A 17,297-nucleotide genomic window follows, 5' to 3' on the forward strand; every position below is an offset into this window, starting at 1 on the left:
AAGAGGAGGTACAAAGAATTGGTAGGGAAAGGGAGGCAAGCCTGCCTTTCCACCCTCCTTCATTTTTCTGAAACAGCATAACCTAACAGTATTTTAGATCCCAGCTTAATGCTTCGCTATATAAAGATTGAGCTGGCATTCTCGTTCCAGTGAATGCACTTATGCTGAAAGGAGAAAATTCAGACAGCAAGCCCCGCTCAGCATCTGTTATGACTAATGCTTTCAATTCGCATCAACTTTGAAGAAAGAACTAAGAGAGAAGAAGTCCGGGCTCTGTTCAAGTCTGTGGCATTTGCATAAGCACACGGGTAGCTTTTGCCAGAGGATCTCTTGCCATGTTAACATAATTAGCTAGGAAGGCGACTTGTACAAACTGTTGGTAAGGGTATTTGAAGCACATAATTGAGTATGTTACACAGCCTGCAAATGTGTCTTTGCCACCAGTCTTGGCATCTGCTGAAGGAAAACTTGATGACTGATGGGAAAAACCCTGACATTCACCTTGCAAGGACAGGGCTCTGTCAGTAGGGCAGTTCAGGGTTCAAGCGGAGTTAATTCCACTGGAGGGAAGAGAGAATGTATGAACAAGAGGAAGGGAGCAGTTCCTCCTCATCAGCTTAAGTGGCCAGTGAAGGAGTTGGTGTGAAGTCATTTTCAAACAGTCTGAATTGTGCCCGAGGGAAAGGTATAATTATTTTGCTTAGAAAAAGAGCTTGCACTCCTCACTGACAGATTTTCTCTGTAAAGCAGATGTTCCCATGCTGAACTGTGTCTTGCTTTGAGGCTGCTTCCTCTAAATCTTCCTGTCCTCCAGCTCCATCCCAGCAGTACTCGCTGTTACGTGCCATTAGCCATGCAAACTACTCATTTTTCAAGTGTCTTGCTCCATACCTATAGAAGTCACTGGGGCACACAGCTGAGTTGTGGATTTGCTATATAGGATTCCCAGTATTCCCACTGCTGGAGTACTTTGTTGAACATAGAATCACAGAATCATTTGAATTGGAAGGGACCTTTAAATGCCATCCAGTCCAACTACTCTGCAATGAACAGGGACACCTACAGTGAGATCAGGTTGCTCAAAGCCCCATCCAGCCTGACCTTGATTGCCCCCAGGGATGGGGTTTCCACCACTTCTATGGGCAACCTGCACCCACTCTAATTGTAAAAAAATTTCTTCCTTATATCCAATCTAAAGTTCCCTTCTTTCAGTTTGAAAGCACTGTCCTAACACAGCAGACCTTGCTAAAGAATCTGAACCCTTCTTTCTTATAGCCCTATTTTGGATGTTGGAAGGTTTCTATCAGATCTCACAGGGGTTACAAAATGCTTTCAATATGTACTCTTGCAGGTACTCGATTGACAGGAGCAGTGATCCAGGGAGGTTCTTCTATGTTGACATCACTTCAGGAGCACTGATGACTGCAAGACCTCTGGACCGGGAGGATGTTTCCTGGCACAACATCACTGTGCTGGCCATGGAGCTGAGTAAGGAGAATGCAGACTGTGCACAGATTAACGAGATGTAATAGACAAAGCAGCCTGAAAGACCAGGATTCAGTAATTCATGGGATCTTATGTATTGAAGGGGAAGTGGTACTGAGTTACTTCTCAGACACCAACAAGCCGGTGCTGTATTTTATTTATTTCTTATGCTCCTTTTCACAAGGTGGTGGGAGAAGTAGAGGCTGGCAATTAAGCGCAGAGTGCATTGTCTTCTTTTTTCATTAGTATTCTAGGGATTTATTTAAAACTCTTCCTGAAATATGTCTCTGTGAGAGCTCTGTTTCTCCAGAAGGACTGGGCAGGTGCGAAGGCTGTGCAGCTGCCAGAGCTGCCAGTCCTACCTGGTAGGACAGCATGGTGCAGGGGCTGGCAGGCAGCAATGATTCTTTACTAGTGGGTTGCTGTTGAAAATCTGCTCTGGGCCAGTAGTGTGTGAGTGGCATCTCCATCTGCTCTCTGCATGGATGATTTGTGGAGGGTGCTGTGGGATCCTCTTGCGCAAAAACCCCACAGCAAATGGAACTTAATAGACTCTCAGATTTTACAATGAACTAAAGCTCAGCTCAGGATTCACCCCCTCCAGATATTTACAAGGCTGTGAGAAGAAGGAGATGCTGATCATTTTATAGCAACACAATAAAAACTGGTACTCAGTTTGCAATACTTACAAATGTGAGCTTAATAAAGGAGCTTACGATATATGTGCAAATAAAACAAAGAGTTCACCCAGTCTTCACCTGAAATCTCTCTGTTCCACATAGATTTTGGTCAGGATTTCAGTTCATTGGTGGAGAGGCAGCAGTCTTCCAGAAGCTTGCTGCCATAAGCTGAGCCATTCCTCATCTCTGAGGAAGCTTCTGTTACATCCAGGCTGCACCAGAGATGTGGAGCAGTTTGAAAGGAAACAAATTGTGAGAAGCTGTCCCAAACCCAACCCATCAACTAAATTGGCAGGGGGAGTATTTCACAAGAGTCGGGGAATTTGCCACACATTTCCATGCTAGAACAGCCTACAAAGCCTTCCTGTTGCATTTTTAGTAGCGAGAGCGGCTGGTGACATGATGGGATCTCACCCCATCTGTTTCAATGCTAGTTTTATTTCCAGCCACTGATGGTCATCACAGTTCCGTGTAGACGCACACTGCCATGGAAGTCCTTAGAAGCCGCCCCTGTAGCCGCACCACAAAGCAAGAGCAGTCCAATGATGTCTTCCTTTTACTCCCCCTCCCTGCCTCCTCTGCCAGTTTTGCACTGTACGTGTGCAGCACAGTATCTTAATTTAGCTTCAGAAATGCCACAGCTGTGCACTCCTGAAGCTTTTAGTTTCAGAAGTCAGGTGAGTATTGTTGAGTATAAATGGAGACGCTCACGTGCCGCAGTGACAGGTGTGTGAGCCAGACATGTATGGGTATGTGGGAAGCCAAAGGTTGAAATAATCTATCAGGGAGAAACAGTTTAGTTTAAGAGTATTATCTGAATGACACAGTGCAACACACATTATGGATTTTGCACACTGAACTTTCAAGAAAATTCCAGAGTGTGAGAAAATTATCTGAACACATCATTTTATGCTATAGAGTGAGATGTATTTGGAGATCTATGCATGACATTCTCCGGCTCAGACAGGCTTAGTTTTAAAGAAATTTCTAGATTTTTGCTCCCTTTCTTAACCTCCTAATCATGATTTTCTTTTTCTTTTTCCTCTTAGAGTTTCATTTTATCTTTCAATGAGGGGAAAAAGTTGTTCTGGGGGCAGAAAAACACAGTAAAATAAAACGTACTCTGTGGCTACCGAGTTTGGAAACTGTGAAGAGATGTGAAATGATGTCTGAATATACTGGGCAAGAGAGCTAATGAACCAGTGGACAGAAATATCACAAATGATGTCATGCAGAATGTGAAATTTTCATTGCAATTTTAAGCCTCGCTGAAAGCTTTTCTCTACCACTTCATGTGTTTATTGAGTTTTAACCCCCTGTGCAAAGTAGTAAAAAATCTTGACACAATATTTTTGTGTTCAAGGAATATAAATTCTCAGCAGAAAGATACCTGAAATGCAGAAGTGCTTGTTTCCAACAAGCTCCAAATAACAAGCCTGTCCTTAAAAACAGCCTCAGCATAACTCACGCTACCGGTGCGGAGACTCAACAAGCAGCATTTGCCAGCCAAAGCTGTGACTGCAGGGCACTGTCTAAAACTTTTACTATAGAAATAGTCCGCTTTGACTGAACCAGCTTGAAGCCTTTTGTATCCAAAGGAATTTGAAAATGATGTGACCAGATGGAAAGCCAGGATAGATAGAGTAGCATTTGCAGCTTCACTCTGAGTCATACGACACAAAAGTGACTGCAGTCTCTAATGGAACAAAAGTAATTTAATGGGAATCGGTAGCAATAAGGCTGCTGTAGCTTGTCAGCAGAGCAGGGAGCTAGCCCTTTCCCTTGCCACATTTTGCCTTTCCTCACATTGTCCCTCCTCCTTCCAGACAACCCCTCACAGGTGGGCAGTGTCTCCGTCACAGTGAAAGTCCTGGATGTGAATGACAACGCGCCAGAGTTTGCGAGGTTCTACGAAGCTTTTGTTTGTGAAAATGCCAAAGCAGGACAGGTGAGAAATGCTGGGAAGGCTGGGGGCTGTCAGGGGGCAAGGCTGTGAGAAAGCCTCTCATCAGACAGGATGAGCATGGAAAACAGGGCTTGCCTAACCAAACATTGCACCTGAGCTCTCGTGAGCCTGTGCTGCTTTCTAAGGGCAAGCACATCACACTGATATGTGCATCATATAGAGAACCATTTTTCTCTCCAACAGTAGTTTCCAAATTCACTGCACAGTACATTTCACTGCTGAAATAAAGCCTGCCCTTGGGCAGGTGCCAGCAGGCAAGCAGCCAGTGTTTCCTGTAGGAGCAAGGAAGAGAGGACAAGTGTTACAAGAAGTGCCATGGAGTCATCCCAGCCTGTGTATGATCAGCAAGGCTTATTTGTAAAAGACCCTATTTATAAGAGCCTTAAGCACCTCGACTTACAGGAGCTGGACATAATATGCTACATCAGCTTCAAAGGGTGGCCGACTGAATCCATTCCGCTGTGAACTGAAAATTACAGAGAATCATAGTTAAAACAGGACTCCCAGTTCCGCACACTGTGAAGCCACATCTGCAAGCAAGCAATCATGCCTCTTTGCATCCAAAGCCCCTTGAACATGGTCTACCTGTGTCTCACATGGACAGGAACTCTCCCATGCTGATCTATTGCTGATTGCTGGTGGGATGCAACCTGCTGTTTCACTGCCACAATGGGGACCTACATCTCCAAATACATGGCTGACAAGCATAGTGGAAGCACACAGATGCACAACTGATTATGAAGAAAAAATGACAGTAGCAATATCAGTGTTCGTTCAGTTGGGCTCTTCCCAGCTTGCTATGAAGCAGAATGAAATAGTTGTTCACTGCTGGGGCAACCAGCTCACTAAAAACCACATACAGGATAATTTCATCCTACTAACTTAATAAAGAACATAAGGAATAGAAATCATTGCCCAGACATTTTCCTGGTTTCGAAAGGACAATGTCAGGTTGGATATTAGGAAGACTTATTTTCTGGAAGAGTGATAAGACACCGGAACAGGCTGCCCAGGGAGATGATAGAGTCATTGCGTTGGTGGTGTTCAAGAAACATGTAGGTGTTTCACTGAGAGACATGGTTAGCGGGAATGGTAGGGATCAGGCAGCAGTTGGACTAAATGGTCTTAGTGGTCTTTTCCAACCTTAATAGTTCCGTGATTCTAAGCCTCTGTAAGTGAGTTGACAAATCTTTTCTTGGATTTATTATTGTCTTAGTTTCTTTCCTTTGTTTTATTTGTTGCTCATACAAAGCATCTGCATGGTTGTGTTTTCTTTCTTTGTTTTCCACTGACTTTTTGGAAAAAGCTTAATTAGAGTGATAAGAGGAACCAACCTCAAGTCCTTTTCTACCTGCAAAATGAAGCTGAAAATATGTATGGGCTTTCTTACAAGCTCCCTAAGGCATGGTGTATTTTCTGAACACCCCAGGTTCTCAAAAGAAAAGGTATGACAAAAGCTAGACAGATGGGGGAAAAGCATCTGTTATTTGAACTAAATTATCTCCTCCTTTGTTAAAAAGTGATTTGCAGAGTGATAGCAAAATAAAATGAAACCTGCAAGGCAGTTTTATCCCTGGTTGCTTATATTTACATACATAAATATATATAATTCTGATTGTTTACTTGTTTATGTATGTGATGTGTATTTGGCTTCTCACCTGTTTCTGCTTTGTTCTCATATTGAGCAGCTGATCCAGACAGTGAGCGCCATTGACCGGGATGACCCACAGGAGGGTCAGCACTTCTACTACAGCTTGGCTCCAGAGGCTGCCAACAACCCCAACTTTACTCTGAGGGACAATCAAGGTAATCAGAGCAGACATGGACAGTTAGATACTCTAATTCCTAATGTCCAAATTGGGCTCGAGAGTCTGTGACTTACAGTGTGTGATAAGACTGCCATTTCAAATAATACCGAGTGACACCTGCTCCTTAAAGGCAGTGATAAAATGACAGATTATTTAATACATTTGAAGGTTATATGATATTTTCTCCTCTATAAATATTCTCTAGCAATAGGCCCCCTTTTCTTCTTTGAGGAAATGTGTCAGTGTTTTGTGCAAATTCGGGTCTTGTGGTCAGGCCGCAGGCATCTTGGATTACTGGAATGGAAATTGCATTCGTTCAAAAGGAGATGCTTAAAGGTAGGCTAGAAACTGGAATGAGGATACAAATCTGAAGGGAATTACGTTGCTCATTTTTGTACTCTTGTTTTCTTCCAGGCACCGAAATAGAAGTTTCTCATATTGTTCCCATCTTCTTCCCCAAGCACTTTTTTTCTTCCTCTTTGCACATCCTCATTTATTGCCTAGGGAAGGCAGGGAGGTGGGGAAAGATATCAAGCCTTAGGGAGTCATTTGGAATACAGCTAAATGTCTATGTAAAAAGTTTCAGCAGAAAGTGAAATACCAGTGAGGAGACTCGTGGCTAAGGGCTGGCATTTGTGTATCCTCACCAGTGGAATTCACTACTTTTAGGGAAGTTTTGGTGGTTTTGGAGCCTGAAGGAAAACTCTGTTGTGAGCATGCATTCACATGATTCTAGCTGATAGAAGATCTTTGTGGGCAAACAGTGGTGCAGAAGTGAAGTCCACAGCTGCCTTCGGCAGAAAAGAGGAATGACCTTGAATAACCCAGTGCAGAGCACCGAAAGTTGATGTGGTGTCAATAGGAGCTTGCAAAGTACTACAAACCTGCAAGGAATTCTATTATAAATGGGGATAGAGGCACCTGCTGCATCCGTGACCTGTCTCCAGGCGTAGTGCTGATCACAGGAGCACACATGCCTACTTGTCACACTTGTTTGTGTAAGCCCCCATCTGTTCCTCTTGCAAGCATATGAAAGAGTAACCTATAGGCTAATAAACAAGCTTCTTCCATCACTAACCAAATATATCTTAAAAGATGCTACTTGCAGAGCCTGGAGCTCTCCTTCACAGCATGCTAGTGCTTTTACGTCCCAAAACCATTCTATCCTTTAGAGTCCCTGAAGTCTCACCACACCATTTCTTGCATTTTTCTCTCTCATTTTCTCTCTTTTGTTTCTTTTACTTTTGAACGTGTATTGCCAAAATAAATTAGAGGATAAAACACGACCATTGCTAAAACGTTTGGCAGTGTAGGCTCATTCTGTCCTGAAGGCATTGTTCTAAAAAAGGAAACACATAATTCCCACCATCAGATGCATTTTTTCTGTCTAAGGCCATACGTGCTGTAATTTATAGTGACAGCAGTGACTGAATGGCCGTGCCTCCTGCTTTCTGTAAAACACCAGTTTTCCAGAGCTACATATCACAAGAAGCGGAGGGTGTTGTTGGTTACAAATCTGAAATAAAAATGTGAAATATCATATCACCGACTATTTGAAATATACACATTAAGGGTTAATTTACTGCCTCGGCAATTTGGAGTGCAGTAGTTGTTTCAGTACCAATAATTTATATTTATATTTTCATCTAGGGACCACTAAGCACTACATAAATTGTACGACTTAGTCACCGAAGGCAAAGATATACTGCATGTCACAGGGTGGCAAGGAATGGATCCTGCCTTGCTTGTTGCAGCCTGTGCATCTAACCATGAGACAGCAATGCTTTCCTGGCTGTGGGAAGATGCTATTCTGATCAGCTGTTGTGCTAATTACTTGGTTGTGCCATACAGCAGTAAGAAAACCTGAGAGACATGAAGCCATCCTGGCAACAATGAAAACTTTGGTTTACAATGAGTAACAAATAGATCACAGTTCAAATTCTGATGAGCTGCTTTACATATTTCTTTGACCCTTGTATTACAGTCTCTGAGAACTACTTTAGGCTATTCATTCTCCCAGTATCTCTGGCAGCCAGAGAAATCCTATTGTCTCCACTTAGGGATCTGGGGTGAGGAGAAATTAATCTACTTATGTGCCTGGTTCCCTTTGAGTTTGGTAAGATCAGTGGGCAATAGTCATGTGAATATCTGCAAAGATCAGGGCCTGAATTACTTCTCAAGGACATAGAGGGAATACGTGATGAAGCAGGGAACTGAGCTGAGTTCTCCCTTCTCTTTGGTAACTGTTAGAGGGCATCAGTGAGCTGTCTTTGTCCCACTTCTAAATCCAGGTAAGATTGTGCTGGGAAAGAGTTGATAAAAGAGGCTTGCTGTACAAACGGGATGAGCAACAAAATAAGCTTACCAAATATCCAGACTAAATTCTGAGCTGGTCTCCTGTTGGCTCTTACCTGCTGCCCTCCATTTGAGGGCAACAGGAATTAATGAAGAGAATTGTCACTTGGATGGGTGCAGGCATTGGTGTCATACCACCATCAGGACCATCAGTGGAAGTCTCTAGAAGTCTTCTCTCTTGCATTTAAATTAAAATGTCAGGGAGGAGAGGCTGTAAGGCTTGCTCTCACAAGCACACCAGTCAGAATGCTCACGATAGTTCTCACGTTTGCACCAATTTCTGGGGTGCAGGGACACACATTGTGCTCTACAGTGCCTCTGCTCAGTGTGGGAGCTAACTGATATCATCCAGTCCTCTGTGAGACAGCAGTGCTATACTGGAAGCTGGATGCAAAAGTACTGTGCATTCTTATTGTGCTTTTAAAATTAGTTTATTTTTAATATAATGAGGCTGTCATGTTCTCCCAGGCCCTGTTCTGTTGTTGGCTAGGATTTAGCAGATATCAAATTTGGAAGAAGATAGTGTATTCCAGTTTCTGCCTTGCTGCACCATATTCCATCATGCAGCTTTGCACTGCAGCAGCACATCAAATGGCATTGGCTTCTGATGAGTCACACAACAAGCTCTGGCACCAGCATATTGCCATTGTGGTACAACAGGTACAGTGATTCCTTAGGGATGATTTATGTAGATGCTTGCCTAGTACAGAGCAAAGCAAAGCAAAAGGGCTGAAACATAATGCTGACAGACATCAAGGGAACCATCCAGCCAAGAATATTTAGGATCCATGTGATAGGATCAGCACATCACAGCAAAATTATGCACATGTACACATATGTATATATTCTTCGATATTTGATTACAGAAACTTGTTTCTCAGCCTGGAAGAAAAAAATAAATAAAAATAAAAAATAAAGAATTATGGTTAAAAACTCTTGAGGTCTCTCACTAAGGGATTTTGCACAACTTGAATCACATTCACTGCCCGTGATTTCTTCTACAGGCAAAGTATGGGCCAGCTCCAGAATAATGAAGTCTTTTTCCTTCACAAAGTGCAGCTTCACATAAAATGAAGGTTTGCTGTCACCTGAGTGAAATTTATGACTTCTGTTATAAACCAGTTTAAAGAGCGTGAGTCTTTCACCCAGGAAAGAGAAAGGCAACCAAACCACTACACTGTTAAGATGACTGAAGTGCAATATAAATCCAGACATTTTGTCATTTTCTACCCTTTGGACTGCTTTTTCTCATGCAACGACAGGCCAAATAATGAAAAGATGTGGTGTTGATAGCTGTGGAGCATGTGCTGGAGGGCACATAGCCTGAAGAAGGAGAGAAAGCATTTGTGTGCGTCCTGGGAGGGGGGTCTGATCTCTGCTGGGTCCTGGGACACAGTGCTGAAATTGTGTCTGAATCTGTCACACCTGCTGCACTTGCTCAGAGAAGCACAGCCAATTGAAGGATGGTAAAGTCAGCAAAAGCTGAAACATCATCAGTTTTAAGCAACCTTGGGGATTTCATCCTGCATCTGGTGCTATAATTTGGCAGTTCTTCTCAAAGCCCCAGCTCTTGGGATCCTATGATTTAAGGATACTCTATAATTTTGTTACATATTCACATACAGACACAGGTGCACTTCAGTATTTTACGCTTTCAGAGCAAAAGCTTGAAATGTCATGGATATACAAGGCATGAAAGATCAGGAGACTGCTTCTAACCACAAACTATGGAGCCAGACACTCGCGTATGCCAGTAATACCTGATAGATTTGCAGCACAAAATATGGAACTCGCAGCATAGTTTAAGTCTGGCAGGGAAGTGTGAAGAGTCTAGTATGAGTTTGTATACGTTCCCTAGTTGACTGTATATCAGGCTCCCAATCTCACTCCTAAAGGCCGTCAAATAATTTCTGATCCCACTGATTAACTTGCAAGTCAGTCAGTCTCTGCACTGAAAAAAAAATCACTGAAGATTTAAATTTTAGCAGAGAGTTGACACAGAAATAATAAGGAATCATAGAATCACAGAGGTGGAAATTAAACAATCAGTTGTTTGTATGGTGGCTTTTTTCATAGTCTACTTGTGATTGCATTTCTTGATGGCTCCAGGCAGTCATTGTGCCAACCCAGCAAGGACCAGCTGATGGGCATCCTGCATGTCCAAGCACGGCACATGTATGCTGGAAACAACCTAAAGATGCAGATAGACCACCTATTTTGAACCCAGGGAACAGGAAACAAAACTAAGTAGTAAAAGAAACTGCATGAAACTCAAATCCCAAAAATCCCACAGCAACACTGGGCATGGTCAGGGTTTGTAGGTCTACCAAAAGAGAAAAAAGATCCTTTGTTTTCCACCTATCTTTGCTGACCCAGGATTTGCAAACATATTTATAAGATGTGCCAACTTTCCTGCAGGTTCTTTTAGATACCCTGGTGGGTCAAATCACATTGGAGACATTCAATTCAGCCCAAAGTCTCCGAGGCCACAAAGCTTAAAAGTCAGTACAAGCAAAATACATCAATCTCCAAAGGATTTGCCTCGGCGTTTCTGAAATAAGACTTGAGGAGAACAAATTCCTGAGTCCATTCTCCTTCTCACTAGGAAACTCAGTGCACAGTTTGAGGAATTTGAGGGAGAAGGTATACAGGAATACAGAAACCACTGGGAAATCCTGACATTAAATATGTATACATAGTCTTGTTCTTATATATATATTATATATATATATATGTATGTGTGTATATATATATATATCCCCAAATATATGTATTCTTATATATATATAAGAACATAGTCCTGTTCTTATATATATATATATATTTGGGGGGAAAGCCCCAGATGAAGGAATTTCCCTTGACATGAAAATTAAAGACAATCTCCTCTTTGGTCACTCTTTTACTCCTTTGTTCCTGCAGCATCATTTCAACCCAATTTGTTTCAAGTTCTATTAAAAAACAGGTGGCAGAATGGTCAAGTTAAATCAGAACAATTTTGACAATGACAACAAAGTACTCTGACTTTTTCCAATGGCAAAAGTGCTGATGAAATTGCACATATTTCACTGAAAAGATGTTTAGTTGCAAAATTTTCAACTCACTGCTCTTTAGGATAGCCAGCTGTCATTTTTGTTGTTTTTTGCTCCTTTGTTTTCTTGTTGCCTCAAGCAGATGGGTACACCATGTATCAAAAACCATAACGACAACCTTGACATGTCTGCAAGGGTTATACACCAGCACCTACAAAATGGTGGCGGCTCTTAAGAGCCACGTCTAGAAAAGGAGCTGAGCAAGAACAAACAGGGATAACAAGTTTCCTTCAACTGTTCATTTCCATCCTGCCTTCTGAGAGCTCTTCTGGCTAAAACTGAAGGCTGTGAGTTTGCTCTGGGCACTTTACGTCAGAAAGGGTAACAGCAAATCATAAGGTGTGCATGCCTTGCAGGTTTTGAGCTATGGCCTCAGAAGAGACTGAAATAAGGGAGGCAGAGGCAAAATGCTGATCAGTGACAAATTAATTTTAAAAAAAAGGATAAGGAAAAAAAAAAAGGGGGGGGGGGGGGGGGAGAAAGACAAATGCATGTGGGTCTAGGGCTGATTATTTTTTTTTTTTTTTAAACCTACTTTTCTGATGAGTATATTTGATCTTTTCTCTCCGTTTATTTTCCACCCATAGACAACACAGCGTGGATTTTGACAAGGCGCTCTGGTTTCAGACAGCACGAGCAGAACATCTTTTACCTCCCCATCCTGATCAGCGACAACGGCCGCCCTGTGCTGAGCAGCACGGGCACGCTGACTGTGCACGTGTGCAGCTGTGATGAAGGCGGCATGGTGATGTCCTGCAATGCTGAGGCCTACGTCCTCCCCGTCAGCCTGAGCAGAGGGGCACTCATTGCAATCCTCGCCTGCATATTTGTCCTTCTAGGTAAAGCCTTGTCTGCTTCTTGAGAGGATGAGCTCTTCTGTCCTGACCAGGGGGCTGCTGATCTACCAAAGATGAAGGATACAAATGCACACTCACACACATGCATGTATATATGTTACATGTAGACACACATGCACATAAAGGGCCAAAACAAGGAACAGATGCAATTGGCACCATATGGCTTCAGATAGGGGTATAGGGGTGGGAAAAAAATACAGCCTGCAAATATTCTGTCTGATCCCCATTGTGCCAGGATGCCTCATATGGCCCTGCTATATGAGAAGAAGTATGCCAAGAGGAAGTAGAAAGCTGAGCATCTTCCTTGTGTTCTCTCTCCACAATCGTATTTCATCTTTTTTGTTTGTTTGGGGTTTTTTTTTGCCCAGACCTTCTGTTTCCCCTGTTAGCTTTTAGTATCAAAAGAACTTCTGTTCAGTCTCTTGACTTGTGAGATATTAGTTCAAAACACATTCTCACTGAAATTTCAGAGGGTCAGTCTGAGGAGTAAAAACAAAAAAAAACAAACTTTAAATTCTATCTCTATAAAGGAGTCTAGATGCCTCAGCCTGAACTTTCAGCATTCAGAACACTTGCTGGGTTTCAGATGAACATACAGTCACCAAGTAACAGCGCATTTTCTGCAGGGAAGACCTCTTGGTACCTGTATATGCTAAGAATCATCTGTATCTCAGTACTGATGAGCAACTAATATTAGTTCTGCTCAGCCCAAAGCAGCATCTTTCAGATAAAAGCAGAAATGCTTTGAAGCAAATGAAGGAGTTACCTCAGCCATTTGCCATGTAGGGAGATACATCACCACAGTGCATCTTCCATCATGGGCTTACCATTCCCCCACTTACATCACATGCAGTGCCCAAACCAAGAGGCATTCCTAAAACAGGCTGTAAAACCCTGCTACAAAACAGGGAAAAAAGAACACACATCTTTGTGGAGCTGTGTTCTGCTGCAGATAAGTAGTTACTGATACTTGATCTGGCTACCTTTAAAGGATCTCAAGTACCACACTGCAAACACTACTGGGTAGACTTGTCCCAAGTGTGACCAAGAGTTAAGACTTAAGGTAAGCTAAGGGACAGATTAGCAGGATCTCAAGACACAGATTTCAGGCAGATATTTGCATCCCTCAACCTGCAAACATCACAGCTCTTCATATCCGAGGGTCTGCCTCGGGCATAAAGACTTTGCAAGATCTGCCCTCTTACTGATGGCCCCATGTTTTGATTGCCTCCCACAGTTCTGGTGCTCCTCATCCTCTCCATGCGGCGCCAGCGGAAGCAGCCATACATCATTGACGAGGAGGAGAACATCCATGAGAACATCGTCAGGTACGACGATGAAGGCGGCGGGGAGGAGGACACTGAGGCCTTTGATATCGCCGCCATGTGGAACCCACGGGAAGCCCAGCTTGTGGTGAAAAATAGGCAGGACATGCTCCCTGAAATAGAGAGCCTCTCCAGATACGTGCCTCAGGCGTGCATCATGGACAACAATGTCCACAACTATGTGCTCGCCAAGCTGTATGAGGCTGACATGGACCTCTGGGCTCCTCCCTTCGACTCCCTCCAGACATACATGTTTGAAGGGAACGGCTCGGTGGCAGAGTCACTCAGCTCCCTACAGTCGGTGACAACAGACTCAGACCAGAGCTACGACTACCTGACGGACTGGGGGCCGCGCTTCAAAAAGCTGGCCGAGATGTATGGTGCCACGGACAGCAGCGGGGCCCTGTGGTAATGGACAAGGAATTGCAGAGGGGTTTCCCTGTGAAATGGTGTCCGATTAGATCCATTCTCATCAGATGCTTCCATGGACGTGGGTGAGGCCTCCTAAAATAGCAATACCGTGCTCCAATGAGAATGGGAAGAAGAGTGTGAATGAAGGTCTCTCTGGATCAGCTTTACTTGGTTAAATTAAGTCATTTTTGAAACAATGAGAAGCAGAAGCAAGAAAGTTTTTCCTGTTTTTCTACAGAAAAATTGGAAAGCTCCACTCCTGGAGTATAATGACACTGCTCTCTTTCTCCCTCCCTCCCTCTTTCTCTTATACATGGCAGCTTACTGAGCTCTGTATGTCTGGGTTCAAAGACCTGTAAGCACCAATTGTAATCTCCAACTCACAAAAGACTGGTTCCTCATTGGTTATTTTTCTCCATTATAGTGGGAGAAAGAAAGAAATAAAAAAGACATGTTTGCTAATGAGAGAATAATTAAAAAAAAAAAAAAAAAACACAAAGCAGAAAATTGAAACTGAAATCTCAGAGGGCTCTTTGTAAACTAAACCCCCTTTCTCTGTTGCTAACAGAGTCCTTTCCTAAACCTTTGGAAGCAAGGCTGAGATTTTTCTTCACCTGGCTGAGAGAGCTGGGGAAGAGGCTTTGACTTTCTGCTCTAGTTTAATGGCTGATCTATGAGTCATTGACATTAATACTAATCCATCTCCTATTGAGTTTGTGTAAATTTATTCTCCTCTCGGCTCTTTAAAACCATGACACTGCTAAACTGCTCAGAACGAAAACAGAAAATCTGCCTCTTTTGCACTGTAGATGTCTCTTCCATGTGCCAAATGTGAAGATTAGATTCTACCAATGAAAGCCAAATACATTAAAAAAAAGAAAAAAGAAAAAGCTATATTTGGTAACTACATGGGTTAGATGGGCTTTCCTAATCTGTGTGAGGTCAATCCAAGGGATGTTTACATACTGTAGATAACCTACTTGAACAAATGCAGTATTATAGACCAATAAATGGATGTAAGAAAATTACATGTATAAGTTTTGTATATTTGTTAATTTTGGTAATAAATATGATGTACTGCATACAGTACAGTACCTTAGCACCTCTTTTAATAAAAGTTAAACAGAAGGGAAAGTCTGATGGCAATTTATTGACTACCTTGCAAACAGCAGTTAGTGCTTATCTGTGGCTTTATTGTCACCTGCCTCGGGCATTAAGAAGAAGAAATGGTTTGTCAGCACTGCACCAAAGATACAAGCCTTCAGTCTGTAGGTCTGAGCAGACTGCCTCCTGCTTTTATTGGCATTGGCTTGGACAGTGCCCTTAGCAGTGAATCAGCCCACACCCTGCCCATCGGAGTAGTTAACACTTCTGACCCAAGGAAGTCTGTTTGTTTTTGATTATTACAGTTGGGTCACTAAGAATCTTGGAAACTAGTTACACAGCCCCAAAAGAAGCTCATGCCTTCAGAAACATGACAAAACCATCCACAACACACAGTAGTCGTTCATGGTCCGTTTTACTCTGCAGATGAAGTTTTGAGCCTGAATCTAATCTTGTTTGCCTGTATAAATGGGGACAATGGAAAATTACACTAATGCAAGTTTCACAAAAGGTCATAGAAAGCTTCTGGAAGCAGTACAGTCTGCAGTGGCATTTGCTGGTTACTTTCTAGCTAAGAACCCTCTTCATCTCAACTGGAACTGAACTGGAACTGAAGCTTTACACCTCTGGAGAAAATGCACTGAAATATATGTGATAATGATTCTTTTACTCATGCAGTAGCACTTACCCTCCCATACTGGGTTCATTTGATAACACTATACAAAGAACTGTAACCACTGTGATCAATAAAGTCATGCATAACAGAATCACAAAATTGTAGGGATTGGAAGAGATCTCCAGAGATCATCAAATCCAGATCCCCTGCAAAGCAGGCTCCCTACAGCAGGCTGCACAGTTAGTCATCCATGCAGGTCATGAACATCTCCAGAGAAGGAGGCTCCACAACCTCTCTGGCAGCCTGTTCCAGTGTTCCATCACCCTTACTGTGAAGAAGTTCTTATGCACATTGTGTGGAATTCCCTATGCTTCAGTTTGTGGCCATTTCCCTTTGTCCTATCACCACACACCACTGAAAAGAGTCTGACCTTGTCCCTTTGCCTCCTGCACCTTAGATATTTATAGACATTGATCAGATCCCCTCTCAGTCATCTTTTCTCAAGGCTGAACAAACCCAGTTCATTCAGCCTTTCCTCACAGGGGAGATGCTCCAGGCCCTTTATCATTCTTGTGGCCCCGTGCTGGACTCTTTCCAGGAGATCCCTGTCTTTTTTGTATCCGGGAGCCCAGAACTGGATACAATACTCCAGGTGATGCTTGACCAGCGCAGAGCAGAGGGGAAGGATCACTTCCCTTGACCTGCTGGCCATATTCTTTTTAATGCACCCCAGGATGCCATTGGCCTTCATGGCCACTGCTGGCTCATGGCCAACCTGACATCAACCAGGATTCTAAGATTTAGCTTAGCAATTGACAAGGCCATGTTCTCCTCTAGCATCTGGTATCAAAAAAGAGCACGGTCATGTGGGTCTTTCTGTGAAAATGCAGCTATGCATGAAAAAGCAGGCTATGAATTTTTACTGAATTTGGTTTCAGAGATGTTTTCTCAAGAAATTGCAGCTCTATGAGATGTGTCCAGGGCCCAGAATTTTTCAGAGCAAAACACAGAACTCAAGACTGACCAGGAGAAGTGAAGGCTTGAAACCTTCCCCAATGATCTCAGCACTGCATTTCTTTATCTGGGCTCCCTACCAACACCTTGAGGAACAGCTGTAACTCCTGTATCAGCCAGAAACAGACGACGGGATCTCATCTTGCTTGGCTGGGTACTCATAATGCTGCCCATGCTTCTTCACAAGGGTGTACAATCCAGCAAGGAGGTTATGACTGCCTGGATATATCAACCACCACCACATCTACTGTTCAAATAGACACAATGCAAATACAAGTTGGCCAGTCTCCCTTTTAAATAAATACTTGAGGCAGGATGCAAGATCACACTGCTAGTCTGGTGCACAGCTGTGGTAAAGACTTAGACCTAATGCCAGTCATCATTCTGTTATTAATGCATCCCTATCTACAAAACGGGGATAATGGCCTGCTCTGCATTAGCTATTCAGCCTGCAAGGCCAGGGGAGCAGCTCTCATTCTGTGCGCAGACAAGGGCTACTGATATGCTAATGGACTGGGCCAATGGCATCAGACAAAAGGATCCTGGGTCCCACACTCCAGGAAAAGAGGAAAGGGGAAAGGTAGGAA

At 43.0% G+C, this 17,297-nt stretch overlaps 1 protein-coding gene across 7 annotated transcripts in view; it reads left to right on the forward strand.

The window, feature by feature from the left end:
- The window catches only part of CDH20 (cadherin 20), a 110,443-nt gene extending 95,350 nt beyond the window's left edge, over nucleotides 1-15,093 (forward strand). For all 7 annotated transcript variants that reach the window (XM_072329139.1, XM_072329138.1, XM_072329143.1 and 4 more), the window contains 5 exons: nucleotides 1,352-1,488; nucleotides 3,992-4,113; nucleotides 5,820-5,937; nucleotides 11,971-12,222; nucleotides 13,478-15,093. In XM_072329139.1, coding sequence (XP_072185240.1) covers nucleotides 1,352-1,488; nucleotides 3,992-4,113; nucleotides 5,820-5,937; nucleotides 11,971-12,222; nucleotides 13,478-13,977 — 1,129 coding nt within the window. In that variant the 3' untranslated portion in view covers nucleotides 13,978-15,093. The remainder of the gene's footprint in view (nucleotides 1-1,351; nucleotides 1,489-3,991; nucleotides 4,114-5,819; nucleotides 5,938-11,970; nucleotides 12,223-13,477) is intronic.
- Nucleotides 15,094-17,297: the final 2,204 nt, after the last annotated feature.

This window comes from Excalfactoria chinensis, chromosome 2, assembly GCF_039878825.1.
Source record: "Excalfactoria chinensis isolate bCotChi1 chromosome 2, bCotChi1.hap2, whole genome shotgun sequence".
Classification (NCBI taxonomy): domain Eukaryota; kingdom Metazoa; phylum Chordata; class Aves; order Galliformes; family Phasianidae; genus Excalfactoria; species Excalfactoria chinensis.